Raw genomic sequence first — 16,963 nt, 5'->3', positions numbered from 1 at the left:
CACGACACTAAACAAGCCCCAGTGCCCTCAACACCCCTACAATCTCCATGTGATTTAGGGCTCTCAGAATATGTTGGACCCTCTCCACAACCCTCCTAGAGTCAAAGAATGAGAACTGGTCAAAGGCTTTTAGAAAAGAACATATTTTTCTGCTGGCCATGCTCCTCAAAGATAGCCTGGTATGCTGATTACCTGACTAGTAGTGAGAGTGCACTTCTGGGTCCATGTTCAGCTTGGTGTCTGCAGTAACATCCAGGTCATTTTTAGCGAAGCTGCAATTCAGATGTTCATGGCCTGCACAAACATGTGCAGCTCTTCCACCTGAGATGGAGACTTCTTACTGAACTTTACGAGGTTTCTGCTGGCCAAGTCCTCAAGTATATCAAGAGCCCTTTAGAATACAGCTCTGCCATTTGTCATGTTAACCACTCCCTCTTAATTTCTTATGCTCTTGAAATTTGCTGAGGATGCACTGTGTGTCATGATCTAGGTCATTGATGAAGATATTCACTGACGCCTTAGATATCCTGAGCTACTCTGCTCATCATTGACCACTTGACACATCCCAAGTGATGATCATCACCCTTCGAGCCTACTGGTTAAGTCAGTTCCCAACTCAGGACCTTCTTTCAGTCCACTCTTTCTCAGCTTTCAAAGCATGCTGTAGGTGACTGGGTCAAAAGCCTTACCAACACCATTGCATGCAAATGAGCATAGTCTCGCTGGCAGAAGAATAACTAGCAAGGTGATACAGCACACAATCCAGGAGAAACCCACAATCCAGGCTATCCACAAGGTTTCCAAACCATTATAAACCATACTTCTTTTCTGATTAGCTGTACAAGTTCATCCAACACTTCCTCATGTTTGGATAAGAGGCTGTTGGAAGAGTTTTAAAGAGTGCTCTCCATGTTACAGCTTTTCCTGCCCACAGAAGAGGTGTGAGAAATACCTTTGCAGCCACTCCCCATGATAACTAGTGGAGAAAAGGAATTACCATGCGCCACACAGTAGATCCCAGATGCACATTAGTGGGAATTATGACATGAGACAGGCATGACTTTGGAATCAGCTGTGTTTTCCCTCAGCAAAGAGACATTCCTGCTCAAGGCAGCACCTGTGCTGTGGCACTGCTTTGTGAAGGGCAGCCACTCCTCTCCCCTCATCTGAGCAGCTAGAAATTTCATCAGGAAAGCCAACCAGTCTGGACAAGCACATAAACTGCTTTTAGTCAATCTCTGATGACTATTCCAATTATCTTCTGGGCCCTTAAATGCCTGGCAAACGTGTTGTTGAGTACTTCAGCTTTTCCTATATTATCTGTCACTACATCAACTTCTCTCCTATTCATTGACTTTTTCCTTCCTCAAATTTTACCTTCATTTTTAAAAGTAGCACACATCTGCAGAATCACTTTTGTTTTCCTTTATGACCCTTGAGGGTAAGTATTAGCTCAAATCAATCAGCTTTCTAATTTTGTCAGCAGTCTAGCAATCTAATAATGCTTGTCTGTGTTTTGCATTTTAGGTCATCAGAAAGCTCTTTGCTCAGCCATGAAGGCCTTCTTCTGAGTCCCCTCCTTTCTGCTCAACAGGATGGTTCCTTCCTGAGTTCTCAGTAAGTTTTATATAGAAACCATCCATTTTTCATGGGCCCTGTGTTTCTGTGGCAGCATCCCTAGAGATTTTGCTAAGCAACTCTCCAAAAAGGCTGTAGTCTGCTCTTCTGAAATCTTAACAGCCATAACTTGCTGGCTATCTTTCCAGACTTCCTTTGAATCAAGAACTAAGCCAACTCATAGTCACTCTGATCCCAGCTGTTATTTATCACCACCTTTGCCACAAATCCTGTTTCTCCCCTCTAGCAGTATCAGGGACCAGTCAGGAACACAATCAATGAATCCCCTGCACTGCCTGTACAACAATTTATTCGTACTAGAAACTAAAACAAGCAGCATCTTACTTGCCATGTGTACTGATAGAATTCTTTGACATGTATTTTTTATCCTCTTTTGATCCCACATTCTACTAACCTGAACTTGTGAAGATGATAATTGCTGTAAAAAATAAACCAAAGTTTCCATTCTAAATGAATTTAAAATAAATCCAGAAAAATCAAAAAGTAAAATATGTCCATCACTGATAATATTTTGTACCAACAAAACACACAACTTAAAAAAAATCAGTAATTAAGAGACAACATTTAGCTTCATTAAAATTTATGGCTGAAGATGATTTGTTACTTTTCTATCATTTATGCTCAGATTAGTTTATTTTTTATATAGACTGAACTGAATTTTTTCAGGCACAGATTCAATATCAGACCAAAAAAACCCCAATTTTTTAAAATCAATTGAAACACTTATTTTTGTTAGGCAAAATAGATGTATTTAGGTTAAAAAACTTCAAAATTATAATTGGAACAAACAAACAAAAAATATAAAACCCGCAGGAGGAAGTGGGCAAATTAAGTCGAATGTTCAGTCATTTAAGCTTTACTGATAGATTCGATATCACAAGTAAGTTAAAGAAAGCTTGTCATCTGCCTCACTCAAATAACTTGTACAGAGAATTCCAAAATTGCAAAAGCCTTTTTTATTGGAGAAGTTACCGCTCCAAATATTTTTAGCTGGTACAAATAAAAATCTGCCAAAAGTGTTGCAAGACTGCATGGGTAATAAATTTCCTCATGTGAGCACAATGTAAATTAGCCCTGTAAACCTATTACAGCAAGAACCAGGTAGTTTGAATGGATAGCACTGCAGTAGCTGGCAAACATCTTAATTATAAAACATTATGTGAGAAGGCCTAATTGTAAATGCTGCAATCAAGGCATCTATAGGTTTTACTAAAGTTATCAATATGATAATTGAATTCCCAAAAGATTTTCTGAATTGGTCAGCAACAAAGACTTCAGAAATATCTTTTTATTTTAATGGCAGACTCATCAGCAAATCCTATGGCATTGAACAGAAAGAGTGCATTCACTATTCTGAGTTTAGCTGTGAAAATGACTGTGAGAATTAACTGCTGCATTTCAGTAGTCCCCCTTGAATCAACAGGAAATAATTAGATGAATGAAAATTAAAAAAAAAAAAAAAGCAACTCAGCAGCATTTAAGGGTTAAATGATTTGGTTTTTAAGGAAAGAGCTTCTTAGTCATTGCAGGTAGAGAAGAAAACTGGTCTACAGCTCTTGCTTGGGTGTCTCTCAGATGTATATGCATGTCCAGTGAGGAAATGTAATGGCAAGAAGGGTAATTTGTCTTTATGACTATGTTCGTTTTCTCTTTGTGCTTTTGTTTCCTGATGCTCCCGTCTCCTGTTTTGTTTCCATATTGACTATTACCACAAATAAAATTAAGCTCATAATAGCCTCCTCCTTTTCAACAGGTCAGAGTTAACACTTGTCCTGAAAGATGAGGTTTCCATCTGATTTGCGCTGCAGCATTCAGAGCCTGCTCCTGTCACCCCTGTTTTTGCCGGTGCCACACACGGTCACAGAAGGTCATGCTCTTAGAGTCAGCAACTCCTGCCCAAAACACTAATGCCACAAGAAGGTTTTGGATAGCAGACCTTAATTAGCTAACACATTAACTTGGAAATCCAGACAGGAAAAAGAACACAGGAGTGGAGTATTTCACAGAATATACAGAGCTTCTCTGGGCATTAATTTTTTTCCCTCACAATAATGCAAAATGGACATTGGTGTGAATACCTCAGACAAGAAACAAACTGCCAGTATTTCATTTTTCTCTCATGAGGTAAACCAGTGCAACTAACTTGTTTAAAAACAGTCTAAAAATAGAATGGGAATGCATCCTTCTTCCCCAAATAAAAGGTCAAAAGGACATTCTAACTAATTTCAATACATATCCTGCATGGTTCTTTATAGGCTTTCTACTTGTTATCTTCTGAACTGCTGGGCTGAGTGTCACTGCCTTTCCTTCTATGACAGGAAAATAATATTTTTTATTTTCTTTTCTTTCTTCTTTTTTTTTTTTTCAGAAGCAAATAGAAATTTAAAACCAGTTATGTGATCACAAAGAAACAGGACTAACCATACTTTGTCACTTTACAAACCTTCTAACTGTTTAAATGGTCTTTTAATCCCTTCACTTTCTGTGACTTCAGGATGTCCTTAGCGATTATTTACTTTTAAGCTTTCAAATTTTTTGCTCTTTTTTAAACTTTTCTAACTCTTTCTCAGCAACAGTGGTGCTGATGTCTCATCATAGAAGAAGACCATTCAGCCCTACAAACTTATTGACAAGGCCTTCATCATTGCAACCCAGATATTTTAATATTGGTATTCTCCCAATATTGGTATTCTCCTACTGTATTCCTCAAATGCATGGGTATTTCAGAAATTATGAGATCATTATTAGATCAGATAAAAACATTGGTGCAGATTTAATGAAATCAATGTTTAACTATTAATTAAAAATGTAACTTCTTGGAGCCACTTGGAGAAAATCCATCCTGATTGAACGTCTCATAAGTTGAAGGAAATCAATTTCAGCTTTGCACTCTCAATCAAAACAAAAGAAAAACTCCTTTAACCAAGACAGGGAAGAAAGGTGTGGTTTCCACACATTTATGTCCTGATTAAACACTGTATCATGACTTAGTTACTCTGAATCTGTCTGATCCAACAAGTTAAGCTGCTTAAGATAGTAATCACATGCAACAAGAAAAATGAAATGCAAATTAGTGGGTTATGAAGCTGATGAATACGTAAGTGGATGAGATTCTTTGACTTGTAAGACACAGCAAGTCACGTTAGAGGATCAGAACAGCCTCCTCCTAGCACAAAAAAAAAAATCTCATTTTCTTGGCATTAGACATTATAATGAGGGCTCATTTTCCAAACTGAACAACTTCTGTCTTCCAGGTGAATGGTAGCGCTCTTCACACAAAAAGATAAATATACACTGTCTCATCAGTGACATGCAGTGTTCATCTAAAACAAGGCATAAAAGAACCTTCCCAGCATTTTCCTCTGTGTCTCTTCTACCTTGAAATTAACTACACAGATACAATTCTGCTCCTGTACATCCATATGGTAGTCACAATTCTTTGGGGATTATTAAAAAAAAAAGTCTCAATAGAAATCTACAGTATGCTGTATCTGATTTCAGATGCACTGAATGCTTAACTTTTGTCCTTTGCAACTGCATGAAAGGCAACAAATAAAGAGAAGCATCTGACCTGGTGTAGTCGTCCTCCACAAGCATGTGCTTTGGAATGGGTGAGTATCTTCCTGGTGAGATCGGAGCCAGGGATGCCTTGTACTCTAAAGTGCCATTGTTTCCAGAAGAGAGTATATGATTTTCCATTGGTGGAGAGTAAGCTGATGGTAAAAATGAACATTTCTAGTCAGCAACTTCCATGTTTCATTAGATGGCACAAGAACATAATTTTTTTAAGTACCAAGAACATGGTTCAATGCTGTAAGCTTGAGAGAGTTTAAAATATAACAACAAAGAATGAACAGATGGAGTTTTCCTAATAACAATAATAATAATTATAATAATGATGATGATGATGCTAGCTTATTTGCAGGGATTCACTCTTTAGAGGATCTTTAATTCCTGAAGAGGGAGCCTGAATAGGTCTCCCGTTAGAGAGACAGGAAACATTTTCTTCACTTAGGACTAGCAGAAGGAAATGCAATTAGGAAAGAATGAGATTAAAAGCACTCTTTTTGGCTCCAGTGTGCAGTAATGGGAGTAACATAGAAAGAACTCAATGCAGGATAAGAGCAGCAATTTTATGTGTGGCAAGAATTAGGTATGCATTCAAAGCTGGGATCTACTACAGGTGCCCAAATCCCCAGGACAATTGAAATTTCAGTATCAACATAGATGGCATTTAGACCACAGTAAATCTCTATACTTAAAATAGAAAATGGATGCAAATATCCTACATATGAATGATTAATGATGAAAGTTACATTATTGTGTTGTCTGTTAATATATTGGGTTTTCAGGGTTTGTTGTTTGTGTGCTTTTTGCTAATCTGAAGTTATCTGGGACATTTATGACTGGAGAGATGCAGTAATAGTTGTATTCTATCTCTAGTTAATTTAATTAGAAAAAGAAAGGATAAATAGAAAAAGCAGTGTTACATGCTTCTGCAATGGGCTGTGATTAATTTTCTCATGAGAAGAAGACAGCTAAACTTCCTAGTAGTATTAGTTTCAGTCTTTTTTTTCAGATGCTGAGATACAGAATGCTTCAAAGCAAAATCTCTCTACAGGGAAGGGCCATTATGCATTCTGAAAGACTCTGAACATGTAGGTGTAATGAAAGGTTCCCTGAGGACAAATGAATCTGTATGCACCAACAGCTTGGGAAGGGCTACTGCAAATCTATTCAACCTTTACTTTCCCCCTGGAATTGTTTCTGTCTTCTCATATGCTGTTGATCTATAATCTGACATAATAAACCACACTGTTTTAGAACTGCAAAATTATTATTTTGAAAGTATAAAACTCAAGATTGGATAGGGACATTTAGCATTTTTACTTCCTGGCCTTTGCTAAGACCCAGACCAGGCTGCTAGCAAACAACGATTGCCATCTGTTGCAGCATTTGCTAACTAAATAGGCATCCTCAGCATGGCTGAGCATCCCACCAACATACATGTAACAAAACCTTCCGTTCTGCTTTCATGGAGAAAACTGAATAAGGAGGATTTGGGATATTTGGCTTTTCCCTCAACTTAGTCAGTCCACAGCAGCAACACTGCTAAAGTGCAGAAAAATTTAAATCCTTAGCATTTACTGCCCTCAGTAAACTTCTGCACCTTTAGTTTGCCTTAAGTGCCCACACAATTATTAGCAGGAAATCAAGATGGGTATGGATCAACTGCTGAAGCTCTTGTCAAAAACTGTATTTCCATCCAGTTGCTAAATAGTGCAGCTGGTCCCTGTTGGTAGCTGAATCCAAGGCAGACAGATTTTAATGAACAACTAATAAAGAAAGGGAGTTTTCAGTAATGAACTGCTTAGACTAATGGGCACCAGTGGTATAAAGAGTGCAGTTGAAATGTTAAGATTGCTGCGAATGTCAAGGGAATGGAAATGTCTGGGTATGGACACCAGGATGAGTGGCAGGAGTGATATAGGAATGGCATGTATCGATGAAACTAGATTCATCAATAAGTCAGCAATACTCAATATAATTACATGCAACTTGCCGGGAAAGCCTACACCCAAACTAAAACAAATATTCAAGCCATTAAAAAATGGTGGTGGGCAATAAAGACTAGTTTGGATCCTAGGACACTCAGACAGGGAGCCAGCACAGATCTGAGTAAATCCTAAAGACATGCACAGTAGGGACAGATGGCAGAGACAGAAGATCCTTATTGCTGTCATCTCCTTAAAAGTCCAAAAAGCACTCCAGCAAGGAGGTTGTCAACATGAAATATATATATATATATATATATATATATATATATATATATATGATAAGGACTCCACAGCCAGCCACCAACCTTTCTACATGGTCATCACAGGGTGTCCTGGGGATGCACCTGGATGCACATCTTTCTACCTGAGGGCTGGACATGACCCTAGATGCTTTTGAGTGCATGGATATGACAGCCTGATTGAAATCAGTTGTTTTTTAAATGAGGACATCTTCCCTTCCTATGAGATACTTCACTGAGTTTTACCATATTATTTAAACAAATTTTCCTACCACAGAATGTACATTGAATGCAAGAACAAATAAGGCCTTGGTCCTCTGGAAAAAAAATCCTGATGAACATAAATAAAGTTAATGGATAGACTGAAAATAAAGCAAAGTGTACCAATGATTTATGAATTCTTCACTATGGGAGTAATAAAGCACTGGAACACAGAAGCCATGGATATGCCATCCCTGGAAGTGCTCAAGGCCAGGCTGGATGTGGCTCTGAGCGACCTGGTCTAGTGGAAGGTGTACCTGCCCATGGCACGGGGACTTCAACTAGATGGTCTTTAAGGTCCCTTTCAACCCAAACCATACTGTGACTTCACAAATTGCATAGCCACAGAAAACAGGTAAAGTTTTGTAAGTAGAGCAGTGATTTTTACATTCCAGTAAAATATTTTATTCAAATATGAGATATATTTGCCTCAGGCTTCTCCTAAGATTGTACAAGATGGTTTGCTGCTTGTTCCAATTTTTCAGTGGACAGAGGACTCCAGGCTACAAATCTAATCATATTACAAAATGCATTTGCATGTACTTATTGCTGTAATCTTCACAAGAGTTACAGTTCAGTCTGATCACTTGGACAATGGCTAATTGGAACCAGCACAGCCATATATCTTCAACATTGCTACTTTTGCTGCAAAAATACTTTAGCAGAATTAAATTATTTGCAGTATTTCTTGAGCACAGCATTCTTAGGTGGCAATAAACATTTCATTTTTGTAGCCTTCCAAGCTGTTTCATAAACTTTAATGGGGTACTTTGAGCAAGTTATGAAAAAATACAATCATCTGACAAATTGAAATATCTGTTGTAAAATAAGTTGCAGAAGTCACTTACAGTGAGTAATATCTGGTGGGCCATATGGATCTGTCATGTAAATGGTGGTGGGCTTTCCAACTTTCAGATACACTACATCTGATGTGTTCTTCAGTATTGCTACCGCCTCTTCATGGGTAACTTCTTCTAAACTGTAATTATTTACCTTAGAGGAGAAATCAGAAAGGTGAGTTGAAATGCAGAAATAGACGCAAAAATGATACATCCTTGCAGTTTTCAAAATGTTTGGAATATTGCTGTAAATGAAGAGCACTAAAGATTAGAGAAGCAATTCTGCTGCAGGGTAGAAAATACAGTTTTTCTTAGCACATGCATGTTCAAAGACTGATGTAGCAATATTGATACACAGAATCAAAATGCGTCAAGAAGGCACTTGGTTTTGACAATATAAAAAGCTCTTTGTGATGTTCTGCTACTAGTATAATCACCAATATAAAATTGTATTTAATAATAAATTATTAACACCACATCAGTTACAGAAACTGTGTACATTATTTGATCTAACAAAATAAACTTCCTAATTAATCTCTTAGCCTCCATAGCTGGGATCTCAGAAATACCCAACACACCCAATTCTTTCCATCACTGATACGACACTGACCACTGAAATAAGGAGAGGTAAAAAATGGCATATAGAATACCTGTGAGGTGCAGGAATTGAAAAAGGGCAGTTCAGGATGAGGAAAAGATATTTGTCATTGTGAAAATTTGTCAGTTTTCTGGAAGCACAGGAACAAGACATTAAAAAAGTAAGAGAATGTGGTACTAGTTTATGCATTTTTTAGAAGAGAAAAACACTCAAGCAAGGATAGAAGTAGAAGACTATAGATAAAGTAAGAAAGGAAAAGGTGGCAGAAAGCTTTGCCTATTTATGCTTTACTCCCACAGAAAGAAAATAAAAAGAAAAGTATGTGAAGTGGTTTATTGTAGAGGCATATAAAATTTATTCATATATAAATCCACCATATTAACAGACTGTCAACAATAGGTTGCCCTCCTATAAACAGAACCATGAATGTTCCCTGCTACAAACTGTATAAACCTCCTGAATGGAGAAATTATAGAATAGGGGGGGAAAAAAGTAGAGGGTGTAGATCCAGGTTTCAGGCATCTGGCATAAGACAAGAGAAATAACAGAATCACAAAACACCTTGAGTTGGAAGGGACCCATAAGGATCACTGAGTCCAACTCCCTGCTCCTTGCAGTCCTGCCTGAAACTGAACCATGTCACTAAAAGCATCGTCCAAGCCTCTCCTTGAATTCTGGCAGGCTTGGTGCTGTGACCACTTCCCTGGAGAGCCTGTTCCACTGACCTACATTTCACAGTGAATGTTGTATATAAAACATTTCACTGTCATTTAAATTGCCATCCTCCAACTTCCACAGTTATTGCAAGGATTCCTTTTAAAGATTATCCAAGATGAAAGCAGAATTCCCTCCTATAATGGTAAATTGCAGAAAAAAATAGATTATATACAGGGAATTTAGTATCAATGAATTATCAGAAACCTGAATGTGACAATAAGCAACGGCCAAAAGGTGTGGCAACTAGAAAGAAATTCAGCTATTGTGAATCACTGAAGGACTGTTCGTATTCAAATGACTTCATCACCACCAAGAAAAAAATATTTATATTGGACAGTATTGCTGAATGTAAGGATTCTGCCCAAACTTTTTTTTCCCTGCATAATTCTCAGGCTTGGTTTTAAGGGTAATTAAAAGAGACAATGGCAGGTATATTATGACAATTTGACATGAAGGGCAGTAATAGAACCTAACACTCAGAAGGGAGCTGCTGACAGGGTATGCCACATTTTGACAGGTCTTCTATTTAAACAAAAATCTTATGTCTAACTTCCATTAAGTTCTATATCTTTCTTTGTTATGAAGAGCAATTAACTTACACATACCTTTAATAAATAAATGTCTTAAATTAATATGCTGGCAGGAAGAAGTGACTGAAATCATGCCTTTCTTGTTTACGTATTTCAAAACTGCCAGACACTTCAGATTCACACATTTTAGAAAGATGACCACAAGGCTATCCTTTACCTCTTCACCTTCCCACGCTGTCTGTACATTGTATTTCTTGCATTTCATCCTAAGTTTTTTTTGAAGTAGAGAAAATCTCACATAACCTCACCCACTTTACAGCTGCTGTAAAAAAACATTCTTAGTCAAAAAAGACACAAAATGAAATATCTTAGAACTGTCTGGACTTTGACTTTTTGGTCATTTTGGAAGTAAATAAAAAACAATTATGACACAATTGAAAGAATATGACAAAACTGACTTGATGAAACTCCTTTTCCAAAATTGTTGGATTTTGGTTTTTGTTGGGGTTTGTTTCCATAAATTTAGCTGATAAAAATCCATCACAAGATACTTGGATGTCACAGTTGTGCAGTAAAGAAGACAAAAAGCCATTTTAGGAACAGAAAATAAAGTATTATAATAGAAAACATATTTGACACAGCAGGTCCTGCATCTTCTCTCTGACAATAACATTATGGGACACGTGTTTTACCAACACTGTACAAATTACTGAAATATAGAAGTTAGAACTTAAGGAGTTCAAGCAATTCTAAACTAAGATTTAATGTCTATGCAGTTCAGCATTATGTTTATCTTTATACACATAAAGATCCCAGAGTTCATGGCAAAGTTTATGTAAAATAATTTTGTCCTGGACTACTCATTTATCAGTAAACAAAGAAATAAAGACTCAATTTACATCAAGAGAAAACAAACAAACTTGTTGATTCATTCACAAAAATTAAGATCCTCGGTGGTGCCATAAAGTCTCTTTTAAATGGGAGCTCTTTGAGAAGGAGATGAGATCACCTTTCCTTAGTCATTTGCCAACATCAGCTTAGACTTGCACTTCCAGACTTCCTTCAGAAGGCAGTTCTTGCTTTGGATCTACAATTGCTATCAATAATCCTATGTGCATGCATCAATATATTTTCTACTTTTTGACCATAAAACAATAATCACAAACAAAGGCATCTGTATGTATTCTGCTATTCAAAAAGACTTGAATACTTAAAAGAATTCTATTGTTCAGACCCATAGATATTATTGCAAGATGACTGTAGTATGTAATTTTTTCATATGGGAATCTCTGGACATCTTTCCTTAAAACACTGTACAGAGACGATAATAATAGGAAATATGAAAACATTGTACAGAGATGATAATAATAAGAAATATGATGTTGCAGTTTACTTTTATGTTGAGATTTATGTCAAGAGAGACTATTTCTGAAGCTATTTCTTCCATAAAAGATGCCTATCTTGACAGAATTGTAAGTACTAAATCCGGCTTTTTTGGTGGTTTGGCCCAATAAATGCATTATAGCAAAGCATTGCTTCCTCCTGTAGAGATAACCTTCTATATTTTTTGCATATAGCTTGTAAAAAAAGGGTTGAGTTAGAGGTAAAGATGATAAAGAGTGGGAGATGCACACAAAGTAAGAAATCAAAGTGTATATAGCATGCAATCCTCTGAGAGGCTGAATTTTTGTGCAGAATGGCTACGTTAATTCTGAGTGGGTAGAATGGGTACTGCATGCCAACTTTCTGGATCTAAGAAGCCAATTTAAGTAGCAATTAATTAAGGGGAAAAAAAAGCCCTTAAGGCAAATGTTAAAAAAGATATTTATCTGAGTGGTCAGCTTAGTCACAAAGTTGTATATTTGAGACAAAAAATGCTGTGACAGGAGCCAAAGGAGAGGAGTCAAAAAGAAAAAAGGCATGGAATAAATGGATCTTTTCTAATGGGAAAAGCTATATGCAGTGAAAATTTAAAAATGCAAAAATCATCTGAAGAAAACAAAATAGGAAAGCTTTTTCTTTAAATAGAAAGTATGCAATATAAGACATAGTGGTAACATGAGAAACTAATAAGGGAAAGAAATAAAATAGCAGTAGAGAAGGAAATGAAAGATAAAAGTCCAATCAAAGAAGCTATTTGAGTGATGGGGGAAATCAATAAGAAATGATGCCAAAGAGATATAAAAAGACTGCGGCGGTTTTTTTCCTAAATAGCATAATCAGGGCAATGAAGTATAAACCTAAGCAAGAATGTTTTATTTGGAAGTTTTCCTAGATTCATACTGAAAATCAAAAGCCCCAAAAAGCAGCTAGAAACACTTAGAATCCCCAAAATGACTGTACAAATGCTCAAAAGAATGATTTCATTCAGAACAGTATAAGCTGATATGAGAATAAGAGCTCCAGAGGAATAAGTCTGTCTTATTTAATTTTCCTTTTCTTAAAGAGGATTTGTTCATTTCCTCTATTGATTTAGGCTAAGAAAGACTTGATTCACTGAGCAAATGAGATAAAGGGGTGATCTTTACCTTACCAGTGGTAATGTTTGCTTTTCTGTAATATTCAACTTTTCATTCAGACAGTGGATTTTCCTGGGTGAACATTTACCAGTAAACACCTGCAACCTGTCAGCTGTAAATCTAGAATGCTGATGGCCTTTTTCAAAACTCACTCACTTAAAAGGCTGCAAAGAGTGGGATGCTTTCCAGTGCTGAAGAGTAATGATTTGTGCAAAGGATATAAATCTGTTTGCATTAACTAAATACTTACAATCCCATGGACTCGTGAGTTAGTTGCACAAGTGCTGGGCTGTTTTCTAAAAGACGATCCCACAAAGACAGCCAAAATCACTTAAAAAAACCATCTCTGATCAGAACCAAATGCTAATATGGTTGCATCTTGAATTACCGGCTCTGATTTTATGCACTTTAATACAAATGTGATCCTGCATTCATACACACCCTGAAAGAAACAGATACTGGTAGGGGACCCTATAAGGAACACATCAACAATTGAACAGTAACAACCCCACCGCAGTCCTATGACCTTAGCAGAAAATACCACCTTTTTTCAGAAAGGAAGCCTACATTTCTGAAAAGGAAAGTGATTCTTATTTTCATCAAGAAAACAGAATCAAATTAGACCTCTTGTTATATACAATTACTGATCTCTGTGACTACATGGGCCAAGAAGCAACAGGATACGGCCCAAGTATGCAAGGGTATTTTGGCATATGAGATGTATTTTAGAAAAGCTAATAGTTATAAAAGATTGATAATAACTTGCATTTTCCTTTAAACACTAATGGTTTTTAGCATTTTCCCTGAAAAATCCCTTGCTTCTAGCTATTAGCATTTTTATGTACTAGTAAAAAACTAGTACAGTTTTATACTGATTTCTTATTTATTCATTCTGTAGATAACAAACTTGTTCAAAGTAAGATGAAGATATGAGATTAAAAAATTATTATCTGGGCTGTAATAACTGAAACCATTTTTTAGCTTTTCTTGATCATCATTAGCAGTTATGTTGAAGAGGTGAGACATGCATCATGTTCGGAGGTGACACTTCATTTCCCTGTGAAGTACTCACAGGAAGGGCTGCCATAGATTGGAAGAAGGACCTGAAGAAGACTATATGATATTCAGCAGGAAGAAACAGTAAATCCTGCTCCTGGCACAGGCTAACTTCCATCAATAGCACAGTCTGGGCACTGACAGCCTGGCAGCATCTCTGTGGAAAAGTGCTTGGGGCTCCTGATGGATAGCAAGCTGGGCATGAGCAAGCTGTGTGTCCCGGCAACAAAGAGGTCAACAGCATCCTGGGCTGGATGAGCAGGAGCAGAGGCTGGAGAATGAGGGGAGGATTATTCCCCAATAGTTCACACTCATTAGCCTGAACCTGGAAACTCTGTTGAGTTTTGGTTCCTGCACTACAGGAAAGATAACAAAAGGAGGCCTGCTGAGGAGAAAATGAGGCATCTTGGCACTTTCAGCCTGGAGAAGGGGATCCTCTGAAGACAACTATTAACAGACCCCCAGTGCTTATAGGAAGATCACCAAGGAAAAGCTAAGCTTTTCATAGTCACGTGTGGTAACAGGATGAATGACAGCAGGCAGATGTTGAAATGAGAGGGCCAAACAGGTTATTAGGAGAAATCTTTTCCTTGGGAGTACAGCTGAGCTGTGGAACAAATTTCCTAGAAAGGCTCCACAAGCTCCATCCTTTTGAGATGCAACTGGATAAATCTTTGAGCAACTTTGTCTGGCCCTATGGCTGACCCTGAATTACCATGGTGGTCTGTGATTTTCTGTGCATGCTTTACCTTTGCTCCTTTCCACTGCAGACAGAAGCTGAGACACCCACTGCAGTGGGATTCTCACCACTGGCATTACCACCAGCAGAAGGAGGCATTACCACCAGAACACAGTGAGGGAGTGTTTTTCTCCTAGCTGTTAAGTCTTCAGAGAAAAGCTCTGGTCTTTTCCTTTCATATATACCTAGAAAAACCATTCAGTTTTTGATTTAAACATTCCTGCTTTCAACAGTACTTTTCCAAACAGGTACCTTGGAATTACTGTACATTGGAATATTGTCCTGAGCAAGTGCTCAGGTCAGTAAGTCTGAAGTGCAGGCTTAGTGCCACAAAAACATAACTGCATCACATGCCCTTGTACAGATTTCACAATAATCACAATGTATTATTTACACAATACATCTTCAGAAATGCTTAACACACTATATGCAATCTGCATTTAATAACAGTAGGGTCATCAAGCTACAAAATGCTCAGGTAGCCCATTCTTGTCTTACATTTCAATACTAGTTTTTATTTTGCTTCTACACTTCCATCATCTCTTAAATTTACATTAATTTGATTTGCACTTCCTTCAGGATCTGAAAGCATTTCACACAAAATGATCAGAACACAGATACAAAAATTAAAAAAGCTTCCCAGCAGCTGCTGAGAATTCCAGAAGGATGAAAAATTGTTTTAAATTCTGTAGAAAATGATGGAAAAAACCAAAGATCATGAAAGGATGCATTACTGAGAAGAAAAAAAACAAAAAAGAGGAACTGTTCAAACATATAATCAAGAAATCAGTGAAGCAGAAGTAGGACCATATAGATGACAACGGTTGAAACACTGCCAAAAAATAGTAATTAAATTTTTCACTCACTATTCATAAAGGAACTTGAAGTTAATGCCATGAACTGACAGATAATTCACAAAGTAGGATAGAAAAATACTGAAGGTACAGAAGTTATAAATAGATCAGGTTGTCTAGTTGGAGAGAATCAAGAAACATGGCTGCAACCTGCATGAATTGTAGAAACAGATTTTGATCTTGTAAACGAATCTCCAAATACATAATGATTACAGTATACAAAGAGTAAGCTGACTAGTATTTTCTTGTTCAACAGTGAAAAGCTTGGTCTGGAAGAACATAACTAGAGGAGAGCAATATTTGGAATGATTTTTTTCTGCTCATTTTACATACAGTGATAAAAGGAGATGACACTTAGTAAAGAAACAGAACAGACAAAGGAAAGAGGAAAAAGACATCAGAAGTAATGCGAATGACCTCCACTCATTTTCAGAAGCATAAAATTGTCACAATGAAGAAACACCTATATCTGACTGCAGTGAATCACAGGTTGAAAGCTGGGAAGCTTAATAGACTACTATAAAAATCTGAAAAGAATGAATTTATGCACAGTGGTATAGAAAATATTTCTGTTTAAATTAATTCTAATGAAATTACACTGGAGAGGGTGAATGTGGGGGTTTTACATCTATTTGATTTCCTTTTATGTAAGACACTTACTACCTCATGTGAATTGGAAAAAATTAGAAGTAAAGTGACAAAAAATTGCAGATAACACAAAAACTGCAAGGAATTCTCATCAAGGTAAAAAGCAACAAAACAGCTGAACAGAAGCAGATTTGCAACAAGTTGCAAAATAACTAAAGTGGAAATTTGGCAAATAAAAATATACATTTCTGCACCAAAACAAGCCAAAACTTCATCATCCAACAGTGACTTGAATTTCACTACGCTGAGATTATGCAAAGACAAAATGCCAAAGAAATTTTGAGTTCTAGTTTCATTTTGCTCTGATATTGCTAACACCAGTTGATCCTTAAGCTGTTTTATCTACCAATTTGAGTTAATTAAAAAAGACAAAGCGTCACCAACCCAGCAACCAAGTGCCTTTCCAGTTCTGTTTAGTACTCTGTCATAAAATTAATGGCCATCTTCATTTGTGACTGGAACACAGTGTCCCTAGCCAAATAAAGAAAACCTCAATTAGGCCCAGCTTCACAGGCAGCAAAAAAAAAAGGTTGAGGCAATTTTTTACTGCTTAAATATAACATCACAAAACAGGACTAATGCAGTACTAGTTTGTTTTTTGTTTTTCATTGCACTTACTAAAAAAATATTTCTCTACCTGCTGAAATCTATTCGAATACATTGACAGGAATACAACTTGACATAGATTAACTTGTGCTGATTTACCAGGGTCACAATTTCCCCCTCAGTGATGAATTAAACAAACTCTGTGAGTGGGAAAGCATTAT

The 16,963-nt window shown here is 36.9% G+C and overlaps 1 protein-coding gene across 33 annotated transcripts in view; it reads right to left on the bottom strand.

The window, feature by feature from the left end:
- Positions 1-16,963, bottom strand: part of DLG2 (discs large MAGUK scaffold protein 2) — a 981,924-nt gene that overhangs the window by 257,892 nt on the left and 707,069 nt on the right. For all 33 annotated transcript variants that reach the window (XM_038135749.1, XM_038135838.1, XM_038135932.1 and 30 more), the window contains 2 exons: positions 8,545-8,689; positions 5,210-5,351 (listed from right to left, as the gene is read on the bottom strand). In XM_038135749.1, the coding sequence (XP_037991677.1) occupies positions 5,210-5,351; positions 8,545-8,689 (287 nt within the window). The remainder of the gene's footprint in view (positions 1-5,209; positions 5,352-8,544; positions 8,690-16,963) is intronic.

The sequence above is a fragment of the Motacilla alba genome, chromosome 1 (assembly GCF_015832195.1).
Source record: "Motacilla alba alba isolate MOTALB_02 chromosome 1, Motacilla_alba_V1.0_pri, whole genome shotgun sequence".
Lineage (NCBI taxonomy): Eukaryota > Metazoa > Chordata > Aves > Passeriformes > Motacillidae > Motacilla > Motacilla alba.
Note: the sequence above shows the minus strand (reverse complement) of the source record. Positions and strands in the feature narration are given on the sequence as shown.